The sequence below is a fragment of the Prinia subflava genome, chromosome 3, assembly GCF_021018805.1.
Source record: "Prinia subflava isolate CZ2003 ecotype Zambia chromosome 3, Cam_Psub_1.2, whole genome shotgun sequence".
NCBI classification, from domain to species: Eukaryota; Metazoa; Chordata; class Aves; order Passeriformes; family Cisticolidae; genus Prinia; species Prinia subflava.
Window position 1 is genome coordinate 18,385,254 of NC_086249.1, and position 21,661 is coordinate 18,406,914.

At 41.0% G+C, this 21,661-nt stretch overlaps 1 protein-coding gene across 1 annotated transcript in view; it reads left to right on the plus strand.

Annotated features, from left to right (window-relative positions):
- The first annotated feature begins 6,645 nt into the window (after positions 1-6,645).
- Positions 6,646-21,661, plus strand: part of CLCN1 (chloride voltage-gated channel 1) — a 32,603-nt gene continuing 17,587 nt past the window's right edge. Inside the window, exons 1-7 of the mRNA XM_063394124.1 lie at positions 6,646-7,054; positions 7,154-7,287; positions 8,067-8,144; positions 8,905-8,983; positions 14,436-14,561; positions 17,947-18,031; positions 20,462-20,563. Of these exons, the coding sequence (XP_063250194.1) occupies positions 6,832-7,054; positions 7,154-7,287; positions 8,067-8,144; positions 8,905-8,983; positions 14,436-14,561; positions 17,947-18,031; positions 20,462-20,563 (827 nt within the window). The 5' untranslated portion in view covers positions 6,646-6,831. The remainder of the gene's footprint in view (positions 7,055-7,153; positions 7,288-8,066; positions 8,145-8,904; positions 8,984-14,435; positions 14,562-17,946; positions 18,032-20,461; positions 20,564-21,661) is intronic.

Consider the following 21,661-nt stretch of genomic DNA (forward strand, 5'->3'; position numbering starts at 1 on the left):
CACACCTAAAACCACTCTCCAGTAGGCACAGATGACAATGAGGCAACACCAGCGGCTCTGTGCTCTTGCTCCCTGACACCAGTGTCTCTGTGCTCAGCTCCAGAGGTGTGATGGTCACTGCATGTAGATAGATGATCTCACACACAAACAAGAAGGCCATCAAACACATTCCCATGCGTATCTTCAGGCAGAAACATCCCCAGGCAAGTATGCATTTGTAAAGACAATTTGCAATCTAAAAACTAGACAGTTGTATTTATAGTTTACTGAAAAACGTGTCCTAGAAATATTTTCTATCAGCAGTCATGTACACGTGTACATTTATCCTGGAACTTTGCATGCAAATATATTCTGGCTAAGTCAGGCTTGCTGTGGATGTGTATATTTTGCTGGTCATTCATGCACATGCAGATAAATTATAAATATGCACGTATACTCTGTACAAACATGCACACTTATTATCATGTAATTAGCATGAAAAACAACTTGTTGCACATGTTTTCATCCATTTCCACACAGAGTAATCATTAAGATTTTTTTCCCCACTGTCATGTGAAAAAACATTTGACAGAGATTTTTATCCTGTTGTGCTCTTTTTTTTGCTAGCTGTTGCCTTCTGTTGTACATGTGATTTGGTTTGGTTTACACAGGCCCCAGAACAGTGAAATCTTGGTCTTTGGCCTTGGACCCTCAGATAATTGATAGTCAAAAACCATATAGTGGTTAATAGATAATAACATAACAACAATAATAATAATAACAACAACATCTTTTTGATAATATAACAGATAGTAGATATATGACAGATGATGTCATTTACCTTGATAAAAATATACATTATCCCATACTGTAGGATTTTGTATTGTTTTATTTCTGCATGAGAAAGCAGTTACAGCTGGTGAAGTATTTGGAAGCTGTGCTATTTGTGACTGTAGAAAGGGTGTTCCTGGCAGGGAGCTCACTCAGCAATACACAGATGGGTGTAGTGGGAGGGATGTGCAATAAGAAATCAGCAATGCAGTAATACAGAATAGCAGGCTCACAGAAAGAGGTAGGTGGGAGGGCCTCTGGAGCTCTCTGCCCAAGCCCCTACTCACAACAGAGCTGACTCCATAGTCCAGAGCCTTTTCCAGGCACTTTCTGAACATCTACAAGACTGAAGATACCCCAGCCCCACTGGGCAGCTGCTCCTGTGCTGAACTACCCTCAAGAGGGGCTGGATGGGGACGTGTGTTCCTTTGCATGGGCTTTGTTTTTTTGCAAGCTGTGCTTTCTCCCTTTTGTCCATCACTGTGCTCCTCTGAGATACCTTGCTCTGATGTGTCCCTCCAACCCCTCTCTCCCTTTAGGTAATAGCATTGCTGTTAGATTTCCCCTTTGCCACCTTCTCTTCAGGAGCAACTATTGTCACTGTCCCCCATCCCTTCCATGTGCCTCACTGGCCCTATGTCTAAGCAGTTGACTGAGATGTTTTACTGACATTAAAATTTGTGTATGTGGTGCATTTGGGGAGGTTTCACCTTTGAGGTCAGATATGGCTTCTCTTTGGTGATGCATCAGGGAAAAAAATCACCTAAGGAAGATAATTTTAGGAATAGCAAGATGGCTACAAGGCAGGAGTGAGAGAGAAAGGAAGTACAGGCAAAGGCTGCCCCAATGGCTGGGAGCAGTAGATCATAAACAGGATGCACTGGCAGAGCTGGGGAAAGGGATTTCAGGATTGGAGTATTCTGTGGGTAATGTACTGTTTAGTCTGAATGGCATGGGGAATGTATTTTCGGTCTAAATGGCACGGGAAATAGCTTGGGCTTTGGACTGTGGGAGGAGGGCAGTTTCATACAGGTGCTAACCCCTCAGAAAATAAATAGCTTCCAGAAAAGTCTTGAGATTGTGATGTATTTTCCCCCTGAGATTCTGTGCAACTTTTCCTCTGTTACTCAAACAATGAAATTTCCCCAATTTTTGTAAAGACAAAAGATCATTTGCATAGATAAATGCTTCATCTCTGAAAACAAACTTTACTTGGTTATGCTTTCTCCCTGAATGGTTTGGTTGGGGTTTGGGGTTTTTTGTTTGGGTTTGTTTGGTTTGTTTGGTTTGTTTGTTTATTGGGGGGGGGGGGGGGGGTGGTCGGGAGGGGATGTCTGTTCCTCCCATCTGTCCTGAGATGTATTTATACCTTCTGCTGTTTTTGCATTTTGGTGGTCTCTCTCACCATTTAGCCAAGTAGGCATGATAGTACCTTTTCTGGTTCAATCCTTAGGTGGTAATTGAGAACTTATAAAATTGCCTTCATTTTTCTGGTGCTCAGAAACCCTGTGTTCCTTGTGTTAGAGAGAGAGCAACAGAAGAAGGAACAGCCAGAGTCGTACTGTGTTATATTTTTAGTTTTACATCTTCTAGTGGAGGGGATATTTCTTGCCTAACCCAATTTTGCTGTAAGGTCATCCTCTGATTTCTGGACTCTTTCTCTGTCCCACAATCTCCTACCATTTTAGATACTTCCAGAATCCTGAAGAAGCAAAGCACATGTGTGAAGCATTCTTTAAATGTGTTGAAACTACCTGGTTTGCCAGAACAGCAACTTCTTTTTTATGTCTGTGGACTAATTCCCTTTTTTTCCCACATCCCAAGTGCACCATTTTACAGCCAGGCAGAAGCACTGAACTAGGATACCATATGAGGAGTTTCAACATTCATACTATTATACTGTCACGCTGTTCTATCTGGCAGATGGAAGATTCTAATTTGAATCTCATACTTGACATGGGTTTAAGCTGTATTTGACATAACCCATCCCTCATGACCATTTAACAGCAATGAAACACTGGTGAGGTGAGGTGAAGATGCATTTGTCTAAAATCTGCTAGTATTTGGCATTTCTGCCTGAAAGACACAGTAGAAGAAAAAATTAGCAGTTTGCTAGGTAGGACTGCATTGTAGATGAAATTCTTCAGCCTGATGTTTCACTGTCCTCTCTGTTTTAAGGGGGTCAGAGCATGACCATTATTCACTGCAAAGTGTCTGCTTAATTTACTTAGAATGTTTTGGTAATTTAGTTGCATTAAATTTGTGTAGCTTCCAATATGGTGATGAATGGAGGAATACTTTCAGGTGTTCAGATAGGATCAATCTGTTTAAGAGGCAGCAGGTGACCCATCTTTAGAACAGAATGATTTAAAAATGCATAGATATGGGTTCTGTGAAGAAAAAAAAATCCACTAGAATTTCCAAAGGAAGCTATGGCAAAGGGTTCAAGTGTCTGTTGAGGAATATGTGCAAATAAATAAAATGCATAGGACCTTCAGTCATATAATTGGTAGAGCACAGAAACAGGTGCTCAGAGAAGCTGGGTAATTTCTACTCCTGGAGATGTTTAGGAGTTACCTGGATAAGGTCTTGAGCAGCCTAATCTGGTTTACCTGGCTTTGGAACTTGCAGGCTGTGGGCAGAGGCTTGGACAAGAAACCTCCAGAGCTGCCTTTCAGTGCAAATCTTTCTGAGAGTCTCTGTATCTATTTTATCTCAAGGGAACAGGAACATATCTGCTACCTTGAAAGGGGGAGCCAGGAACTGTCAAATAGAAATGTCTCCTAAGTGTGTGGTAGTGCTTTATCTCTGTCATAAGTCCTGTCATTCTCCAGCTTAAGCTTCTGATTTTGCTGATCAAAACATGGCTCATTCTTCTCCTGCCATCCAGAAAACCTCAGAGAAGGAGATGTTGTGCTGGGGAGGGAGCAAAGGGTCACCTTGTCACAGGTGGGAAATGCATCAGGTAGTAACCTGGTCCGAAGGAAAACCAAACCTTGAAGGACATGCAAGGAGAAGATGCTTATTCTCTGCTTCTCAAATGCACGCCTTCCCCATTTACTCACTGTGAAAGAGTGAGGTGGGATAGCTGCTCTTCAGGAAATCTGGTAAACAAACACAGGGCACAGTCAGGGTTCTTCAAACTCCCTTAAGGCGTTGACAAGACAGCACAACTGCCCAGTTTATTGTAGACGCATGTAAGAACTGTCCTTGGTAAGCACATGCAGCTGATTGTGAATTGAATGTAACCAACTGCATTTCAAGTTCAGTGTCTGAAGAAAAATACTAGATTAAGCAATTAGGAATTTCAGAGGAATTGGAGATACACGAGGACTTAAAATGCTGATTTGGGTAAATAATGGTTGGAGGTGTGAAGCAGCCTGTGATATTTTTGAGATGATGCTGCTTCTTTTCCTCCATGAGCACCATTGGTAGCTGTGTGCCCTGTTAAGCATTCCTTGGCAGCAGGAGGAACAGATGCAGGACATTCCTGCAGACTGTTTGAGAGTGTAATGCCTCTCAAAATCTTCAGAGATGTTTTAGAGTGCTGCTGAAATCTATGAGACAGCCCTGAGGATGGCAGCCTCATGTGAACTACTTTGACCTTCTTTTGTATTTCCAGAAAGCCGTCTCTTAATGCTCAATCTCTCAGCCATTTTTTTTCCCAGGACATTAGAAAATAATGAATATTCTGTGATTATGTCTTGTACTCCTGACAAGGAGGTGAAAAGGTTTTGGAGAGATTGGAAAGAGGAAACTAGAAAGAAAAGAAGAAAAAATAAATGAGCTGCACCTGTCTGAGAGTTTCTGTGTTTCAGTCTCCCTGCTTACTACATTTGAGTCTGTTGGTAGATCTGCCTTGTCATCCTTAATGTTATTTGTGAAGGAGCATTTGCCTTACCTTTTCCTTGTGATCCCTTTTCTTTTCTGCTCCTCTAGCTTTATGGCCGATACACAGACCAGATAACAGATAACATTTCAGACAAGGAAGCAGCAAAACTGCTGAAGAAACAGGCCCAAAGGAACAATGGAAGACCCCTGAAACGTGACAGTCAAGTACAGATCAAAGAAGAGCACTATTCCAAATGCCAAGGTAGGGACAATTCATGTTTCACTACCAGATATTGGGTAGGCCAGCAAGACAGATGAGATTTAAGCAATTGTGACTGGGGAGAAGCAGAGAGGGAAGGAAAAGGAATCAAATCTCATTGGGTTGAAAAACCTTTTCTGTATTAACTTTCATCCTAGAAAGAGAAAAGATATGTTTGGAATAAAAAACCAATCCCAAGTAAATGATTTTTTTTCCACAACAGATCTCTGTAATGGGAAGAAAAGGGTTTCCTTGTATCAGACTTTTGCTGCTAGTGTACAAGATGTTAAATTCCACTCTCTTTGTCCTGCACACCCCCACACCCCCTTTTTAAAATGTTTTTTAAACTACATAAGATGTTACAGAACTGTGTGAGAAAAGGATGTGTACCAGTCCTTCAACATGAATCCCATGATGCCTCCAAATAAATCCTTGTTTTAGTCAGTTCTCAGCGCAGGACGGACAGACACAGCTTCATCTCTGTTCACTCAGTTTTTTCTGGTTCACTCTTCCCTCCACAGACTGTGCTAAACGCATCCAGAAATATGTTACCAAGAAGCTTGGAGAGGACTGGATTTTCTTGGTTCTGTTGGGTCTGGTCATGGCGTTGGTGAGCTGGGGAGTGGATTATGCCAGTGCAAAGACCGTACAGGGTGGGTCCCATTCAGGTGTTGCAAAAGCAGACAGTAAATGATACAAATGTTTTGCAAAGCCCAGTGACCAGAGTTGCTCCTCCTTTAACATCATTGTCCCGTGCTCAACCCTCGCTGCTTGGGAAGTTTGGAGTTCTGGCAACATAGTAAAGGTTAGCTAGGGAGAGGTGCTATAAAGGGATGGCAGGGGAAGATTTGGAAGTAAGTTGGCAGAAACAAGGGATATGTGTATGATGAGTCAAAGACAATTATTTTGAACCCCTTTTCTTTCTGCTCCATTGAATATGCAGGAGCACAGGAAAGTGTTACGGTAGCCTTTCCTATTATACTGCTTCCCTTTCTCCCCAGGAATGTTAAGAATATGGGTGAAGTGGGGGAAAGGGATCTTAGATGCCCTCCTGACACTGTTTCTGCTTTTGACCTAGTTTTTGTTCTTTCCAATTTTTACTTATACAGTGCCCTGAATTTTTCTGCCATCTGGGCATATAATGTCCTCTCCTTTTGCCCTTTTCACAAAGCTCTCCCATTCCCTGTCTTATATCCCTTCTCTGCATTTTTCCTGTGGTCTGTCTCCCTTTGCCAGCTACAAAAATTACAAGATCTTTCAGCCCCCATCTCAGTGCACACACACATGCCACTGCCACATCCTGTTAACTGCACTGTCCTCACCCTCAGTGTCCCAATCCTGACTGGCACACACATTTTCCTCTGGGCTGCTGCAATTCTTCAAAGCTTCCAACATTCCTTCAGCCCAGTGTTCCTCCCTCCAAAGCTTCCCCATGTACCAGCTGACTGGTATGATCTACTCTGAGGGTTTCTGTCCTTTACACTCCCTGCAGCTGAGCCCTTTGGTGTTCTTTTTCCTCTTCCCCTGCCAAGTCTCGGCCTCTGCTGAGGCTGTGTGGGGAGCCAGCTCAGGCAGGGAAGATGCAGTTGCAGAGGAGCTGCAGCTCAATTTGGATTCTCAGCAGCTCATGTTGTTGTACCTGGCTGAGCAATGGTACCACTGCTGTACCTTTCTGCTGCTCTAGAAGGGAAATCACAATCACAATCTTTTAAACTAGCTTTTTATGAAGGAATGATTGGGGGGGCCACATTTTTGTCCTTCAGAACCCACACAAGACCCTCAGACTGCCAAATGAAGATGCTGAAAAGTGATTTGTCCCCACAGCTGCACGTAATACACCTCTTTTTGTGCCACACTCCTGCACAGGTGTTAATAGTGTCTTCTACCCATTCCTGCAGAGGGTCTGCTTTATTGGGGAACTTAGATTTAGCATGGGCACATTTCGCAAGTGTGTGATTCTCTGCTGTCTGCCCGCCTGTCTGGGGCAGCTGTGGTTGCTGACAAGTGCTCTGTCTGTGCCCACAGCCTACAAGTGGACGTACGGAGCGCTGCACCCCAACGTGCCCCTGCAGTACGCCGCCTGGGTCGCCTTCCCGCTCGGCCTCATCCTCTTCGCGGCCAGCTTCTGCCACTTCGTCTCTCCACAGGCTGTTGGTGAGGGCAGAAGGCATGGCAACCTCTGTCTCTGTCTGGTCTTGCTTGTCCCGTTTGCCTGCGGGTTTTGCTCATCGCCGGCTCTGCTGTTGTTTTCAGGGTCTGGGATCCCAGAGCTCAAGACCATCATGAGGGGAGTGGTCCTCAAGGAGTATCTCACTCTCAAAGCTTTTGTGGCCAAAGTTGTGGCCCTCACAGCTGGGCTTGGAAGTGGCATGCCTGTGGGGAAAGAGGTAAATATTGCTGGTTCCGTGTGCAGTAGTGACCAGGATCTGGAAGGTGGGAGTTGTCTGTGAAAGAAGAATCTATAAATGTTTTCTTACTTTCACCACCATTCCTCTTCTCAAAGCTCTGCTCTTCCCAGCAACACTTGTCTTTCACTGGCCATTTTCCTACCACTTTGAAAGGCATGATACAAGAAACATCAAAGAACTCAAGTCAGGTAGTCTTTGAGAGGGAAAAAATTAAATGAAGACAGGAGAACCAAGGAAGATTGGAGGGTCTAGAGCACAAATCTTATGAGGAGCAGCTGAGGGAAATGGGCCTGCTTCATCTGGAGAAAAGGAGGCTGAGGAGAGACCTTCTCACTCTTTATAACTCCCTGAGAGGAGATTGTAGCCAGGTGGGAATCAGTCAATTCTCCCAGGTAACCCATGACAAGACAAGAGGAAATGGCTTCAAGTTGCACCAGGCAAGGTTTAAATTAGATATTAGGAAAAATTTTTTCAATGAGGTGGTGGTCAGGCATTGAAACAGGCAAGTGGTGGAATCAATATCCCTAGAAGAGTTCAAAAGGTGTGTGGTTGTGGCACTTAGGGACATGGTTTAGTGGTGAACACAGTGATGCTGCATTAAAGGTTTGATTCAATGATCTCAGAGGTCTTTTCCAACCTTAATGGTTCTATTACTGGCTGAGGTGGCCAAAGAGAAGTTATGAGGCCTGCAGTAGCTAAATGGTTGTCGGTAACAAGAGGGCAACCCTCTCTGATTTTCTCCTCCTCTTCTCTTGCAGGGTCCTTTTGTGCATATTGCCAGTATCTGTGCTGTGGTGCTCAGCAAGTTCATGTCGATCTTCTGTGGGGTGTATGAGGTAAGGCACACATCTCTGCACACAGTTCTTCCACAGGTTGAACTCCTGAGACACCCAGGATAGTGTGGATAGGCCATGGAACACAGAGGAAACACACAGACTGATGTTTACTGCACTGCTGTAGAGCAGTAAAATACAAGCTGAACAGAAGTAGTGCAAGGCCAGACAGACAGTCCAAACAACTGCAAGACCACCAATGTCACCCAGAAATTACAGAGACTGGTTAGGTGTATGTTTGACAAGTTTTCAATCTCGTGATTGATGCCTTTGCACTGTGATCATTGACTGTATAAAAAAGTAGCTGCAGACAAAGACTGATTTGTCGTTAAGCCAAATTTGTACAGCATTGCTAATTATAGACACTGACACCGTCTCTATGCTTTTGCTGTTGCAGAACAGCCTCTGCAGGCTGATCACCGTATTGACTGGTTGTATAAAAAAATCTATTAACTGCACATACAGATAAATGTAGGAACTCTTTTATGTGCAGGCTCTTAGCAGAAAGTGACTGTGTCATACAGCTGGAGCTGCTGTTTTACTTGAGTAGATCCCGTCTGTGCCCAAGGACCTGATGTCACTGCTGGAGACCAGCTGCCAGTACTAAAGGCTGCACTAAAGTGTGTGGAGCCTGCTATTTGTAATAGCCATGGCTGACTGTGCTGCTGGCTGTTGCTTATTTTCATTGTTCTGAGTCCTAACCCCGTGGCTTTGCTCCCTCTAACCCCAGCATGCCCGTCTCTGGCTGCACTCCCTGTTCCAGAATGTGCATAGGCAGCTCGACCTCCCGGTGCCGGCTTGCGCAGTTGGAGTTGGATGTTGCTTCAAGGCTCCTCTTGGAGGCAAGTGTCTTCCTACATGTGACATTTAATGTACAGTTCCTCTTGTGTGAGACTTCCTGCTCCCGTGAAAGGCGTTCCACAGATTCCTCTCCACTTGAGCAACACGGGTTCTTTTTTTTTCATGTGTAAGTGGCAGCGAACTGAAGGGAAGGTTACTGGAAAAGTGACACCTATTTAAGTGCTGATTTCTAATGATGGGACTGGGACAGCTCGTTCAGTCCCTGCCAGTCATGAACATTGTTCCACCTGGAGAGTACCAAGGGCTGCCCAGAAAGTCAATAAGGATCAAGAAGAGAACAGAAGTAAAAAAAAAAAAAACCTTGTGAGAGGCAACAGGTACAACTTGAAAGGATGAAAATTTTGACTCTGTTAAAGGAAATTATGTTCTTCTCTCCCAAGGGTGGTCCAGCATTAGCATAGGTTTTCAGAGTGTCCAGGGAATTTTCACCTTTGGAAATGTGCAAGACTCAGCTGGACAAGAACCTATCTAGCCTTGGTATTAACAGAACTAACAGTTCTCTGAGCAGGGAGACAACTCCAGCAGTCCGTTCACAATTTTCTATGATCCCACTTGGAGGAGAAACTTGGAAATTTATGTCTCTCCCATGCATTTGTACAAGTCGTCTGATTCACTCAATTTCTTTAAACAGGGGCACATGATAACTTCTTCCTAAAGCAGTGGAAATATATTCATAAATAATTTATCTTTCACTTCACTTCCCCCTCTCCCCATGTGCTGCCCTGAACCAGCTTGCACAGATATTGTGCCCAGAAGTGTAAGGAGTTTTTAAATGACAGAGTTTTTTCTAACTTGGCTTTAGTTCTTCCATGCACTGTTAATCTTCAAATGGATGAGTTAGCTGACAAATGCAACATGGCCTTACATCAACAGTAATACTGATCTTTACTTTGATTGGCTATTTAAACAAAACAAAACAAAAAAAAAATCAAAGAAGGAACATAGTTTGTCAGCTACAGATTAGAGGTTCTTCAGTTGATAACTTGAGAAAAGATGCCAGAAAGATAATCAGGCTAAGCAAGAGAGAGGCTGAGAACTGTGCATATGTGGGCAGTCTAGCAAGCTGTAGACAGCCTGAGCTGAAGCCTGAGGCTTCAAGGCAAAATTTGTCAGTCTGCCAAAAGCCTTGAGAGAAAGCAGTTTCAGAACCAAGCATCAGACCACAGTCAGGTGGAACCATTGGAAGTATACAGGAGAATGGTATCTGTCTTAATGGTAAAAAAATAAAGCAAAAAAACCCCAACCCAAAAAAAGCCTCTGTAGAAGTCTATGCTTCTTGTGTCTTTCTCTGTACCTAGAATTAACATAGTCTCAGACGCTCCAGGATGCATCATACATAGATGACTGGGAGATGCTAGAGAAGAAAACAGAAATGTTTTGGTAGAAACCAGAAATTTTTGGTAGAAAAAGGGGATGTCAGACAAAATAGCCAAAGGCTTCTCAGAGGACAGTGAAAGGACAAAGAGACAACAGGCACTACTTGCAACAAGGGAAACTCTATCTATGCATGAAAATAATTTCTCACCTTGTCCCAAAGGTGGTTCAGGGTGGCACAAGTGTCAAGAGGTGCTGGGGAATCGCCGCTCTTAAAGGTGTTCAGGGCTGCCCTAGCAGCCTGATCCTGAGCAGCCTGATCCTATTCCCCTTGATCTAACCTTGCAGTTAGCCCAGCTCTGAACAGAGAGAGAGAAGCATTCAGAAACAGGACTGAAACTTGCTGTGAGTCTGTCATAACATTGTAGGATGGGAGCAAACAGAAAGTTATCATAGTTTCTGTAGCCCTGGTTCCTCTTTTGGATTTACACCAAATTGCCAAATGTAATTTCCATTACCTGGGAGTCATATAATCTTCAGCTGACCTAGGTCCAGGATATAGCTTGCCTGTTTCACTTCATATTGCCCTGGTGTGTAACTTCTTGGTGTTGTTGCAGGTAAATACCACCCTGTGTATAAAGGAGGATGAATTTGAAAAGCCAGTTTAGCCCTTGACAAGCAAATGGTACCCAGTGTCTCAGAAAGACTCTCCTTTTTACACCTTCCAATTACTTTTTTGATGATTATGACCATTTTCACCAGGACAGCACAATGCTTTACTGGGTGATCTGTCACCCACTCACCTACCCAGCATGGAAGAACCTTCAGCATCAGTCCACACTCTGCTCTGGACACGTGTGTGCCTTGTGCACACTGAGTCACAGAGCAGCTTTTTTGAGGCATTCTGTGGCACATGTGCATGCTGAGATTCCCTGCCAAAGTAAAAGAGATGGAGCGAAACCTACTTGTGCTCCTTTAATCCTCTGGAGGATTTTCCTTGAGATATTTCTTCCACAGTGACAGAAATGTGTATGTTTCAGAGGAAAATGAGATGCTGCCTGCTTCACATTTCTTGAGTGTGTGATTCCAGGTATATGCCTGTCCTGTGCCAGGTGTTGCCTTTTCTGTATTTTGAAGCCATCCAGAAGGGAGAAGTAAGATAAATATAGCTGTAAATCTGAGACTGGTGACAGAGCTGGGTGACATCATGCAGTCATACCTGCCAGTTTTGTTACTCACTCTCTGTTTTGTTTCCCTCTTTCTTCTGTTTGTCTGTCTCTCTTTGTCTCTTTCACCAGTAGCAGCCCTATTATTACACGGATGTCCTGACTGTGGGGTGTGCTGTGGGTGTTGGCTGCTGCTTTGGGACACCACTTGGAGGCAAGTGGCTGTTCTCTTTCCTTTTCCTCAGGTACCTAAATCCTCTCCCACCTAGTCCTCTTCTCCTCTCCTCCTTTCCTGCACCACATTTTTGATGTGACTTTTACTTTGGACAGAGACACTTACCTTTAGCATTTTCAACCTCCCCAGCACCTCTGACAGTCTTTTTTTCACATGTTGTCAGCTTTCTGGGGGCAGGAGGAGAAGGCTCTCTAGAGCAGTGGTCTCCAAGTTGGGGTGTGCGTACCCCAGGGGTGCACAAGGTGATCTGTTGGGTGTGGGAAGGAAATACCAGAATTTCTAGTTTTTTTAATAGAAAAGTAAATAGATTAAACTTCACTAATATTAAGAATTTGTTTTGGCAGTGGTGCCCTAATATGTCACATGGCCACTTGTCACATACAGTGCATGAGGTGTAGAGCTGCTCCCAACGTGGAGAGATGACCACGGTACCCTCAATTATTTACTCTTTCAGCATATTGCAATGAATTGCAATCAATGTGTGCCCACACTGGATTAAGTGGATTTATGGATTATATTATCTAGTGTTAACTAAACTAATCCTCACAAATTGGAAAAATGGCTTTAAAAGGTTCCTGCAAAGAGGCTATGGACTGAAGATAATACTAATAATGTGAGCACAGAGAAATGACAACAAAGTGGCAGAGCTGACAATTCTAGTGCAGGCTCTTATTCAGTCCCATTATGAGGTATAAACAATGGCCAGCTAATCAGACCTGAGAGGAAGTCAGACAAAAAAAGATGAAAATTATCAAAGGTTATTTTAAATATGAATTTACGTCTGCTGTTGTTAATGATGAACCTTACTCTACATGTGTATCGTGCTTTGAGAAGTTAACTAACGAGAGTATGAGGCCATCAGAATTAGCAAGACATTTAAAATCTAGGTATCCAGAGCATGAAGACAAACCTCTACAATGTTTTCAGTGATATCTCAAGCTGTGTGACATTCAATCCAATACTTCACAAATTTTACTGAACCTAATGAGAAACGTGTAGAAGCCTACTTTGAGGTTTCTTGCTTCACAGCAAAAGAGAAAATGCCACATACCACAGGGGAAATGCTTGTTCTTCCTGCCATAAAACATAAAAACGGCTGTGATAATACACAGAAAGCAATAGACTTTGTGTCTATTGCTAAATGTGTTATCATTTAGCTACAATGTGTTTTTTCATCAGTAAACACTGCTGGAAGATGCATAGGGGACATCGCTTAAGGGTTGAAGAAACAACAGTCTGTACAAATTGCACAGTAGGAAAGGCTTCCTGTGCAGCTGGATTAGAGTATAGATGTTTCTAAATTGCCTCAGATGATGGTATTTTCCAGATTCTGTTTTGCTAGGGAAATGCAGAACTTCTTTCTGTGAGAAAGGAGTATCTACCACTGAAGAAGCTGTATTCTCAGCAGTAAATTACTTCTTTAATAGAGAATGTTTTATGGAAGACCTCTGCAAGTGTAACAACTGGTGGAGCAGAATAAGAGAAGAACTGGGGGTAAGGTTACCTAGCCACCACTACACCTGGAATCCATGCACTGTAGTGTTCACAGATGAGCTATTGCAGCAAAGAAATGGGAGCCAGACATGCACAAAGTGCTACAGGATATTGTTGGTGTAGTTCATTTCATAACAACAAGACCCTGAAACAGCAGAATCTTTACAAAACTTCATAATGTGATGGGAAACAACCATGAAAATCCTACCGGCATTTGCTGGTTATCTGATAGCAACTTGAAAGAAGAACAGAATTTAAAGTCCAGTTGCACCTTTTCTTTTAGAAGAAGACAAGTGTTCTGAATTTGCTGATCTTTTCTGTGATGACAAGTGTCTGTCAGTAGTTTGCTACCTAGCAGTTATTTTTGAAAAAGTAAACATATTTGCTGTACTTCAAGGTGAAAGTGATGTTCTAACAGTGGGTGAGAAACTGCTTTTCAAAAGAAACTTGTGGAGGTTTTGTGAATCTGTTGCCAAATACAATGTAAGTGTCTTAGCGACAAAAACTCTCTTTATATATATACTCAAAAAACTTGAAAACAGAAATTTCTAGATTTTTCAGTGGGTTTTGAACCCACTTGTTAAAAATATAAAAATTCAGCATCTTCTGATTATTTTGCAAGAACAGCTGATTGACATCAGAGAGGATGAAAATTTACTATCCAAATTTTAACAAAAATCTTTGCATAGGTGGTGGGTGGAATTGAAAAAATAGTATCATGACTTAGTCCGCACAGTCAATGATACATTTCTTGCACTTGGATCTATGTGTCTTTGTGAGATATTCTTTTTAGACCAAACATCAAAATAATTGAACATAGAACCAGATCTTTGAATCCCTGTGTTACAAAGGATTAAAACCAGATTTTAAAAATTAAATAGTATTACTATTTTAGTGAATACTGTTTTTTTGTTCCATTAATAAATAAAACAAATTATTTTTAAAATTACATTTATTTCATCTTTATCTCATCTTTGTTTAATTTCTATTTTTGTGCATGTTTGATATGGTACACAGTATTTTACTACAGTAGTACATGCCTATTATTTTTAAATAAATGCACACATGGGGAGAGGGTACATGCTCAAAAAGCTTTCATTAGTAGGGGTGCATGATCAAAGAAGGGTGGAGACCACTGCCCTAGAATGCTGTTTAGAATCCTCTCTCGTGCTTCTAACATTACACTTGTAATTTTAACTTTGCTCCCCTTCCAACTCTTTCTAGGGGTTCTTTTCAGCATCGAGGTCACCTCCACTTACTTTGCTGTGCGCAATTACTGGAGAGGCTTCTTTGCAGCTACCTTTAGCGCCTTCGTGTTCCGAGTCCTTGCTGTCTGGAACAAGGATGCAGGTGAGCTAAGAGCCTTTCCTGCTCTCTTTGTACAAAAGTTGCTCTGTTGATGCATTATTTTCCATCTTTCTCAAAATCACTACGTTTTTACGATGCTTGAAACTTCTGCCACAACACATGACTTCCACTGAAGGAAGGAGAAAGGAAAGCGTCTTGCCATCGTCGGTTAGCCCAACATATTCCTAGGAGAGCTGGGGTGTATCTGACTGATAAATGACAGAATATGAGTCCTCAGCAAGCAAAAGTCCCCCTTTTTTGGGGGGTGGGATTTTTTTGCCTCTACTTAAAATAGCATCCAGGCTGCAAACACAGAGATAGCCCATCATGGAGGATGTAATCTTGCTGGAAAACTCATGGCCTGCTTTGGTCACCTCTTGACTAAAAACAGATAGTTGAGAAAACTGAGATGATTAAATGATTAGGAGAGTACAGGATTGGTAGGATCTGACTGAAGACCCTGAAAAAATAAAGTGTCTCAAGGAACTGAAAAGCAGGAGGGTGACATTTGTTGCAGACAGAAATTACACAAGTCAGGCTAGTTCAGAACAGCATCTCAGCCACTGTGCAAATGGTGTTTTGGTGCAGAAGGCTGCCATTTCTAAGTAAACTTCTTCCTTATAATATTCCTCTATATTTTATTCTTACAATTACAGCTGTTTTATTGGGCTCCAAGGGGGCAGTTTACTTATTAAAACTGCTGTAACTTGTCCCTCTTGACTTCAGAGAGCTGGATTTTTCGGTGATTTGAATATTCTCTGGAATATAGAAAATTACTACACTTTCTACTTGAATGTAGAATGTGACTCCATCTTTCTTTGTGTAGCATTGCCTAAAAGTGAGGGGTATTTAACCATTGGGTCTGTCACAAAAAACCCAAAACCGATATCTTTCTGCCCTTTCCAGAGAAAAATATAAGAAACTCACAGACAGATAACAGGAGATAATTTCCTGTCCTTCACTTTGTCTTTTCTGATTCTCTTGTTGGTCTCTCAAATCATTAGAAATTAGTTTAATTTCAAATCACTAGAAATTAGCTTAATCCTGAAACATCTTGACTCCTGTCCCTACTTCAAAACCATCCAGACAGCTTTAATACCCATATTAATGGCTCCTTAAATTCTTCTTCATTGACTGTCTAGATTAAAAAGCTCCATGATTCAACTGGCTATGAAAAATCATTCCTTTCCACAGTTCTGTATTTTCTTTGTGCTGTCAGTCTCCTTGTCCTTGTATTAAGAAACTCGGAACTTCTCTCTAGCTAAGTTATTCATTATTTTATGATCTTTTATCATGTCTGCTCTAACTTGTCTTTCAAGTCTTTTCTTGCTCGTTTATTTCCCTTCAAAAACTACACACCCAGTCTTTTCAGTCTCTGTTCATGCAAGGTTTTTCTATTATGGCTGCTACCAGGAAGAAGCAGGTAGAAAAAGTGATCACATCAGAATGACAGATGCAAATAAGTTGTGTAGCATCTCACCAAAATTTTTATTTCTTAGACCCACAGCATCTTTGCTGTTTTTTTGATACTTACGGCTTTGTTGGCTGGATTTACACCGCTATCTGTCCTTTCCAAATAACATCTGGTTATTTGCCAGCCACTGTGGTCGGCTGCTGGAGCTTGAGCCCCTCTTTGCAATTCACAGAAGGCTGGAGTCCTGCAATTTGCAGCATTTCTGTTCTACCACGTCCCAGACTTTCATCTTACTTGCCATAGGATTTCATGCCTTGCTTTCCTCCTGCTCCTTCTGGTTCCTTCTACACATGGCTCAGTGTTATCTTAAAGTTCAAATCTATTTTTGAAGTAGACTTTCACATTAACTACTTTCCCATTCCTTTTTACTTCTCACTTTGTAAGAATTCGACAGATACTTGAAACTAGTACAGTTTGTAGTCAATGGAGAGAAAAGGGCTTAGACATTCAGTTTCAGGATGGCTTAGTCACTCAGGAAAGAGGGTGTAGACAGGTGGGATGAATCTCTCTGTGGAAATCTCATTCTGTCCTGTGGGTGTAGAGACGGAACCAAGAGAGACCCAGACTAAACGCTGTGACTGTTTTCCTTTCCTCTGGTCATCTTTGCCACCCTGTAGCAAAACTTTTTGAAAATGAGTTCACTATACTTTTTAATGCTCTGCCATTTAGTGGCTTGGACTGTTTCTAAAACTGAATTGAGATGATCCCTTTCTTGGGCTGATCTAACAAAAGAGAAGACACCCTGCTTTTCACCATCTTCCATCCTTGATTGTTCTTCTAACCCTCCCTGGTGCCATCTCTGTGTTTGTTGTTCCCCTCAATTCAACTCACTTCCCTGGCAGAGGAGTAATCTAGGAAAAGAGCAGATAGGTTTTCTGGCAGGTTTTAATGAGGCAAAGGAACTCAGAGAAGGTTGTGATGTGTCAGAGGGGACCTGACAGGAGAGGAGAACAATAGGACAGCCGGGAGGGGAGGAACAGGGGGAAGAGACAGGGAGCAAGATCTTCCCAATTTGGACAGTAGAGTGCAGTTTTAGGCTTAGCTATCTTAGCTAATGTAACCCACTGAGACCTCATTAAATTATTACTCTGAACCTAGTTCTGTCTGACCAAATAACAAGTATTTAATGCTCCCTGTTATTATCATATGCTAGATTTCCACTGCTTCTTTTATTTCTTCATTGAACAAATAATTCCTTCATCTGGGGAAAGTTGGGATTTATATCCATCCTCATTCAGCTGCACTTCCACTCTGTATTAAATTGCTAATTTATCCTTCACCTGTTGGCATATAGATGTTTACTGTTTTCACACCATAACGCACCTCCAGACAAAAGCAGCTCAGGTTTCAACATTTCATCGTAGCAGGGCAGCACTACCAGGAGGGGTCAGCTGGAGAAGATGGGGCTTAGCTGATCTCTTCCATCTCTGATTTCTAAGCCTTTCATTGTTTTGGTACCAGTCAGAAATTTTGAAGCTGTGAAGATCTGAGTTTTGTTTCTGGAAGGCAATCACAAGTGAGAAGGATTACAGCTTCTTCAGATATGCAGGCACTGCCTGCCTCAGCAGAGACCTCTCAGTCGGTAAGGACACAAGGAAGAGCTTTCTTTTATAGTGAATGGATGGTAGAACGAAAGGAAAGAAAACCCTTTAAAAAGTCAGGGATTGTAGCTAAAAATAATGCATATATTTTCTGAAAGCAAACCTAGACCATCTAGAGTGCTAGGGTTACAAGTGCTCAAAAATAGAACCTACTAAATCAGAGCAGTCTACCAATTTGTAATAATGTATATAATGTCAGGAAACCACACAGGAGCATGTATAAACCAGTATCCTTGTCCCTACCCCCACCTTTATTGCATTTAACTTCTCATCTCATTATTTTCTTTCCTACTTCACCCTTTGTCTCTCACAGTTACCATCACAGCCCTGTTCAGAACAAATTTCCGTATGGATTTCCCCTTTGATCTGCAAGAGCTGCCAGCATTTGCTATAATAGGGTAAGTTCCTTGGAAACTGACAAATTGCTTTACAAAGGTTATAATATGATCTGTGTTAGGAATTCTTCTGCCAAAAAGTTACGCACAACACTTTTAGTCACTTCAGTTGTTGCAAATAAGGCTTCTATTTATTGGAATTCTTCCTTCAGAAATGGTGCCCATGTACCACAATGGCTAAGGAAAGAAATAGGAGTATTATTAAGGGGTTTGTTATTTCCTTTCCATATATCCTTTTCAGAAATCAAGCTCAGAGGTAAAAAAAAGAGTAAGTCTAGCTTAGTCGAAGTTCTAGGAATTGATTTACTGAATAAATTAAACTGTTTTGACATTATCCCCAAAGGAACTGATCCAACAAGTATGGCCTTTTCACATGAAAAGGTGGAACAAAACGTTTAACCTGAAGTTTCCTTTTCACGAGCTCAGAATGACTGTCATTTTTGAGAGAGGTTGGTATACCCAACATGATGACAAGGGTAACCTTCATAATTGGATTCTGTGAGGATAATGGTTAATTTGGAGGAAATGAAAGAATGAACCTAAGAAAAACGAGAATTGGGAAATACTAGAGAAAAGATGAGTTTGGAATTACTGAGGGGAAATATCTCTGGTTAGAGCTTGAGGGAGGCTCCAGGGAAATCACTGCAGGGCAGTAACAAAAGGAATGCACTGTAGAAACAAATGCCTGTGCTGGTGTTATGAACATATCTTGTTGCAAGACCTCCATCCAAGACCAGAAATATATTTGAGGTTTTCCAGCCTGTTTTAGTATGCTGCCCTCCTACTAATTCACTTCAATATGAAATCAAGTGGGTTTTTAAGATATCAGATATATTGAAAAATCTGTGAATACATAGGAACTTTTGCTAGTAACATGTATTCACTTTGTTCTTCCCCTTTAACAGACCTGCCTAGTGAATTTGGAGGTATCTGTTGGTTTAGATTGGCAAGGAAAAATGTAATCCTTGTGATTTTACAGCTGGTTGTTAGAATGCAAAACTTCTTGTCACAATGTTTTGGACCGAGTTGATGGAGCTGGCTTTTTTCAGCACTGTACGTAGGCTAGGAAAGGAATATATGACAACTGCAAAATACTTTCAAATGCCTGGGTGTCCAATGTGGTCTTTAAAATAAAAAACAACCCCAAAGGCTTGGATAGTCTTGCATAAAGTCCTGATGCCAACTTGGAATGCTCTGAATTCTCTTAACATTGAATCTCAAGGTTGAACTCTCTTCCTACCCAACGTATTTCTTCACTTTCAGTAGGACAAGCACTACCAATGAGTAGATTGTGTTTTTCTGTGTCAGCAAATGTTAATTTGCATAATCTATACAGAAGGAGCACTTTCAGTTTATTGATAAATTGATAGACATGAATGGAGATATCTATATTTTAATATAAAGTATTATAGAGCAATTCAGTAGATTGTGCAGTCTTTAGGCTTATATTGCCTAAGGGACTGGTCTATTTTAAATGCTGTTCTAATCAGGGCTGGCTTAAAATATTTAAGAGTAATTCATGGAACATATTTGGCTGTGAAAAACTTTATATTTAGTTTAAACGTGTTTCTGTGCAACTTTTGGATAGTAAAGTGGGATTATTTTCAATGTACAATGTTTTAAGTATACTAAATTAATCATTGAATGAGATTTGGCAAAAACATGCACAACATATAGCAAAGCAAAAGTCCTTAATTTTAGAAATTAATAGAATGAAAATATTAAGTTTTTATCCTCAGTATTATGTGGGTTAATTACTTGCCACATAAAATAAGGCTTTCCCTTACTAATTCTAAATGCAGTCCTTTTTCATTCTTCCTCTTTTCTTTTTTTTTCATGTTCAAGTACTAGGCCCTATTTATCCAAGTCTCATTAAGCTACAGAGCCTAAGGATCACACCAGTTCTTAGGCAACTACAACTTTTTTCTTACTTTATTAAGATCAGGAGCATAAGCCTAAGTGATTAGGATCATAGGGATAATATACTTTGCTTTAGGCACAAGAGTTCTTATTACTAATTGTTGTAGGCATATAATTTTACTGAATCAGAATTAAAACTCTCTTCATTTTTACTATTTTCTGTTCCAACCTGATATTTAAGTTCTGACAACACTGGTCTTCGCCTGGTTGCTCTTCACAAGCCCCCACTGAGAACTGTCGGTCTCTTTTTATAGATTATTTTATAGATTTTCCGCTCCCAGCAAGAGAAAATTGATAAAATGGTAGTGGGCACAACAGAGGTCTAAGATAATTTCTCCCCTTTCATCAGTGAGTCAATGTCTTCAAATGAGCTGCTGTAGGAGTAACCCTCTAGCTGACACTCAAGACTTCACAAGCAGCTGAAGATTAAACCACTTAAACTCATTTTCTTGGATGATGGCTTGTGTATTATCTGTTGTTTGGCATGATTCTATTTCTTTTTCTCTGTTTTAGCATATGTTCTGGATTCCTTGGAGCCTTTTTTGTTTATCTCAATCGCCAAGTGGTCCTGGGCATCCGACGTCATAAAGCTCTGAGCCAGTTTCTCACCAAATAGTGAGTGCTTGTGAGGATACTCTCTTTAGGGACCAGATTCTTACACCCTACTGGAATTGAGCAGTAGCAAAAGCTTTCTGGAAGACAGTAGACCTATTTCATGTGTAAGACAGTAAAAATATGAGAAACTGCTCCTATACGAGAGTAAGATCTCTGCAACCATCAAGAGAATTTTTCCTGCACTGAATTTTCTTTTTGATCAGTCTCCATAGTTTCATATAGCTTCTTGATTTGGAAGGGAAACTCTGCAATATTGGTTAAGAGGATAAGGGAAACTATTCATTGGACAGAAAATATTTTTAATTAGAAAGTCAATGATCATGCTTCTTAAAATCATGCTGTTTCTGGTTTGTTTGGGTTTTTTAGGATCTGTGAAAAATTCAACATTATTTATATTTCAGGAAAATAGAAATCTAACAGCTGAAATTTAACTATGCTTTTTAAATATATGTTTGTTTTTTAAGCAAAAAAAATGTTAGGAATGTGCTCCATTCTTATGAGCCAAAAGCTGAAACTGATAGTAACCAAATGGTGTGAAATGCAGCATGGAAGAGAAATAGAAAATAAAATAAAAGTCTTGACAATAAAATTTTTACAAGACCCTTGAAGATACTGTTTTCCCCTTTCTAATAAAGTCCTAACCTCTGAAATTTATAGCTTGAACAAGAAATGGTGGCTAGCTGTAAATGTCTTCAATCTCTTTACAGAAAAAGATCTGATACTATGAGAATTTTTGAAGTTGAGAGGCACCGAGGACTTAATTTCTTATTAAGTTGCAGGTCTAACCAGAAGAAAACACTAGATAAACAGAAGTTCAAATTAACTTACTTTCTTATGTGGAAGAAAAATTGTCTTTTTTCATCATGTAGTCTTACCCACAAGCAGCAGCAGGGCTATCAAATCAAGGTGATAGAGAAATAGAGCAAAGCCTGAAAAGTGGGAATTTACTTTTCACTGATTTCTCAGAATTTTTTAGGTCCTTAGACTGAAACAAATGAAAAGTTGTGTTATGTCTTCCTAAATCTCAGCCAAAGCTTCCTCTAACAAACAGTAACTTGCCAAGGGACACGACAGGATTAGTCCAGCATGTGAAGGCAG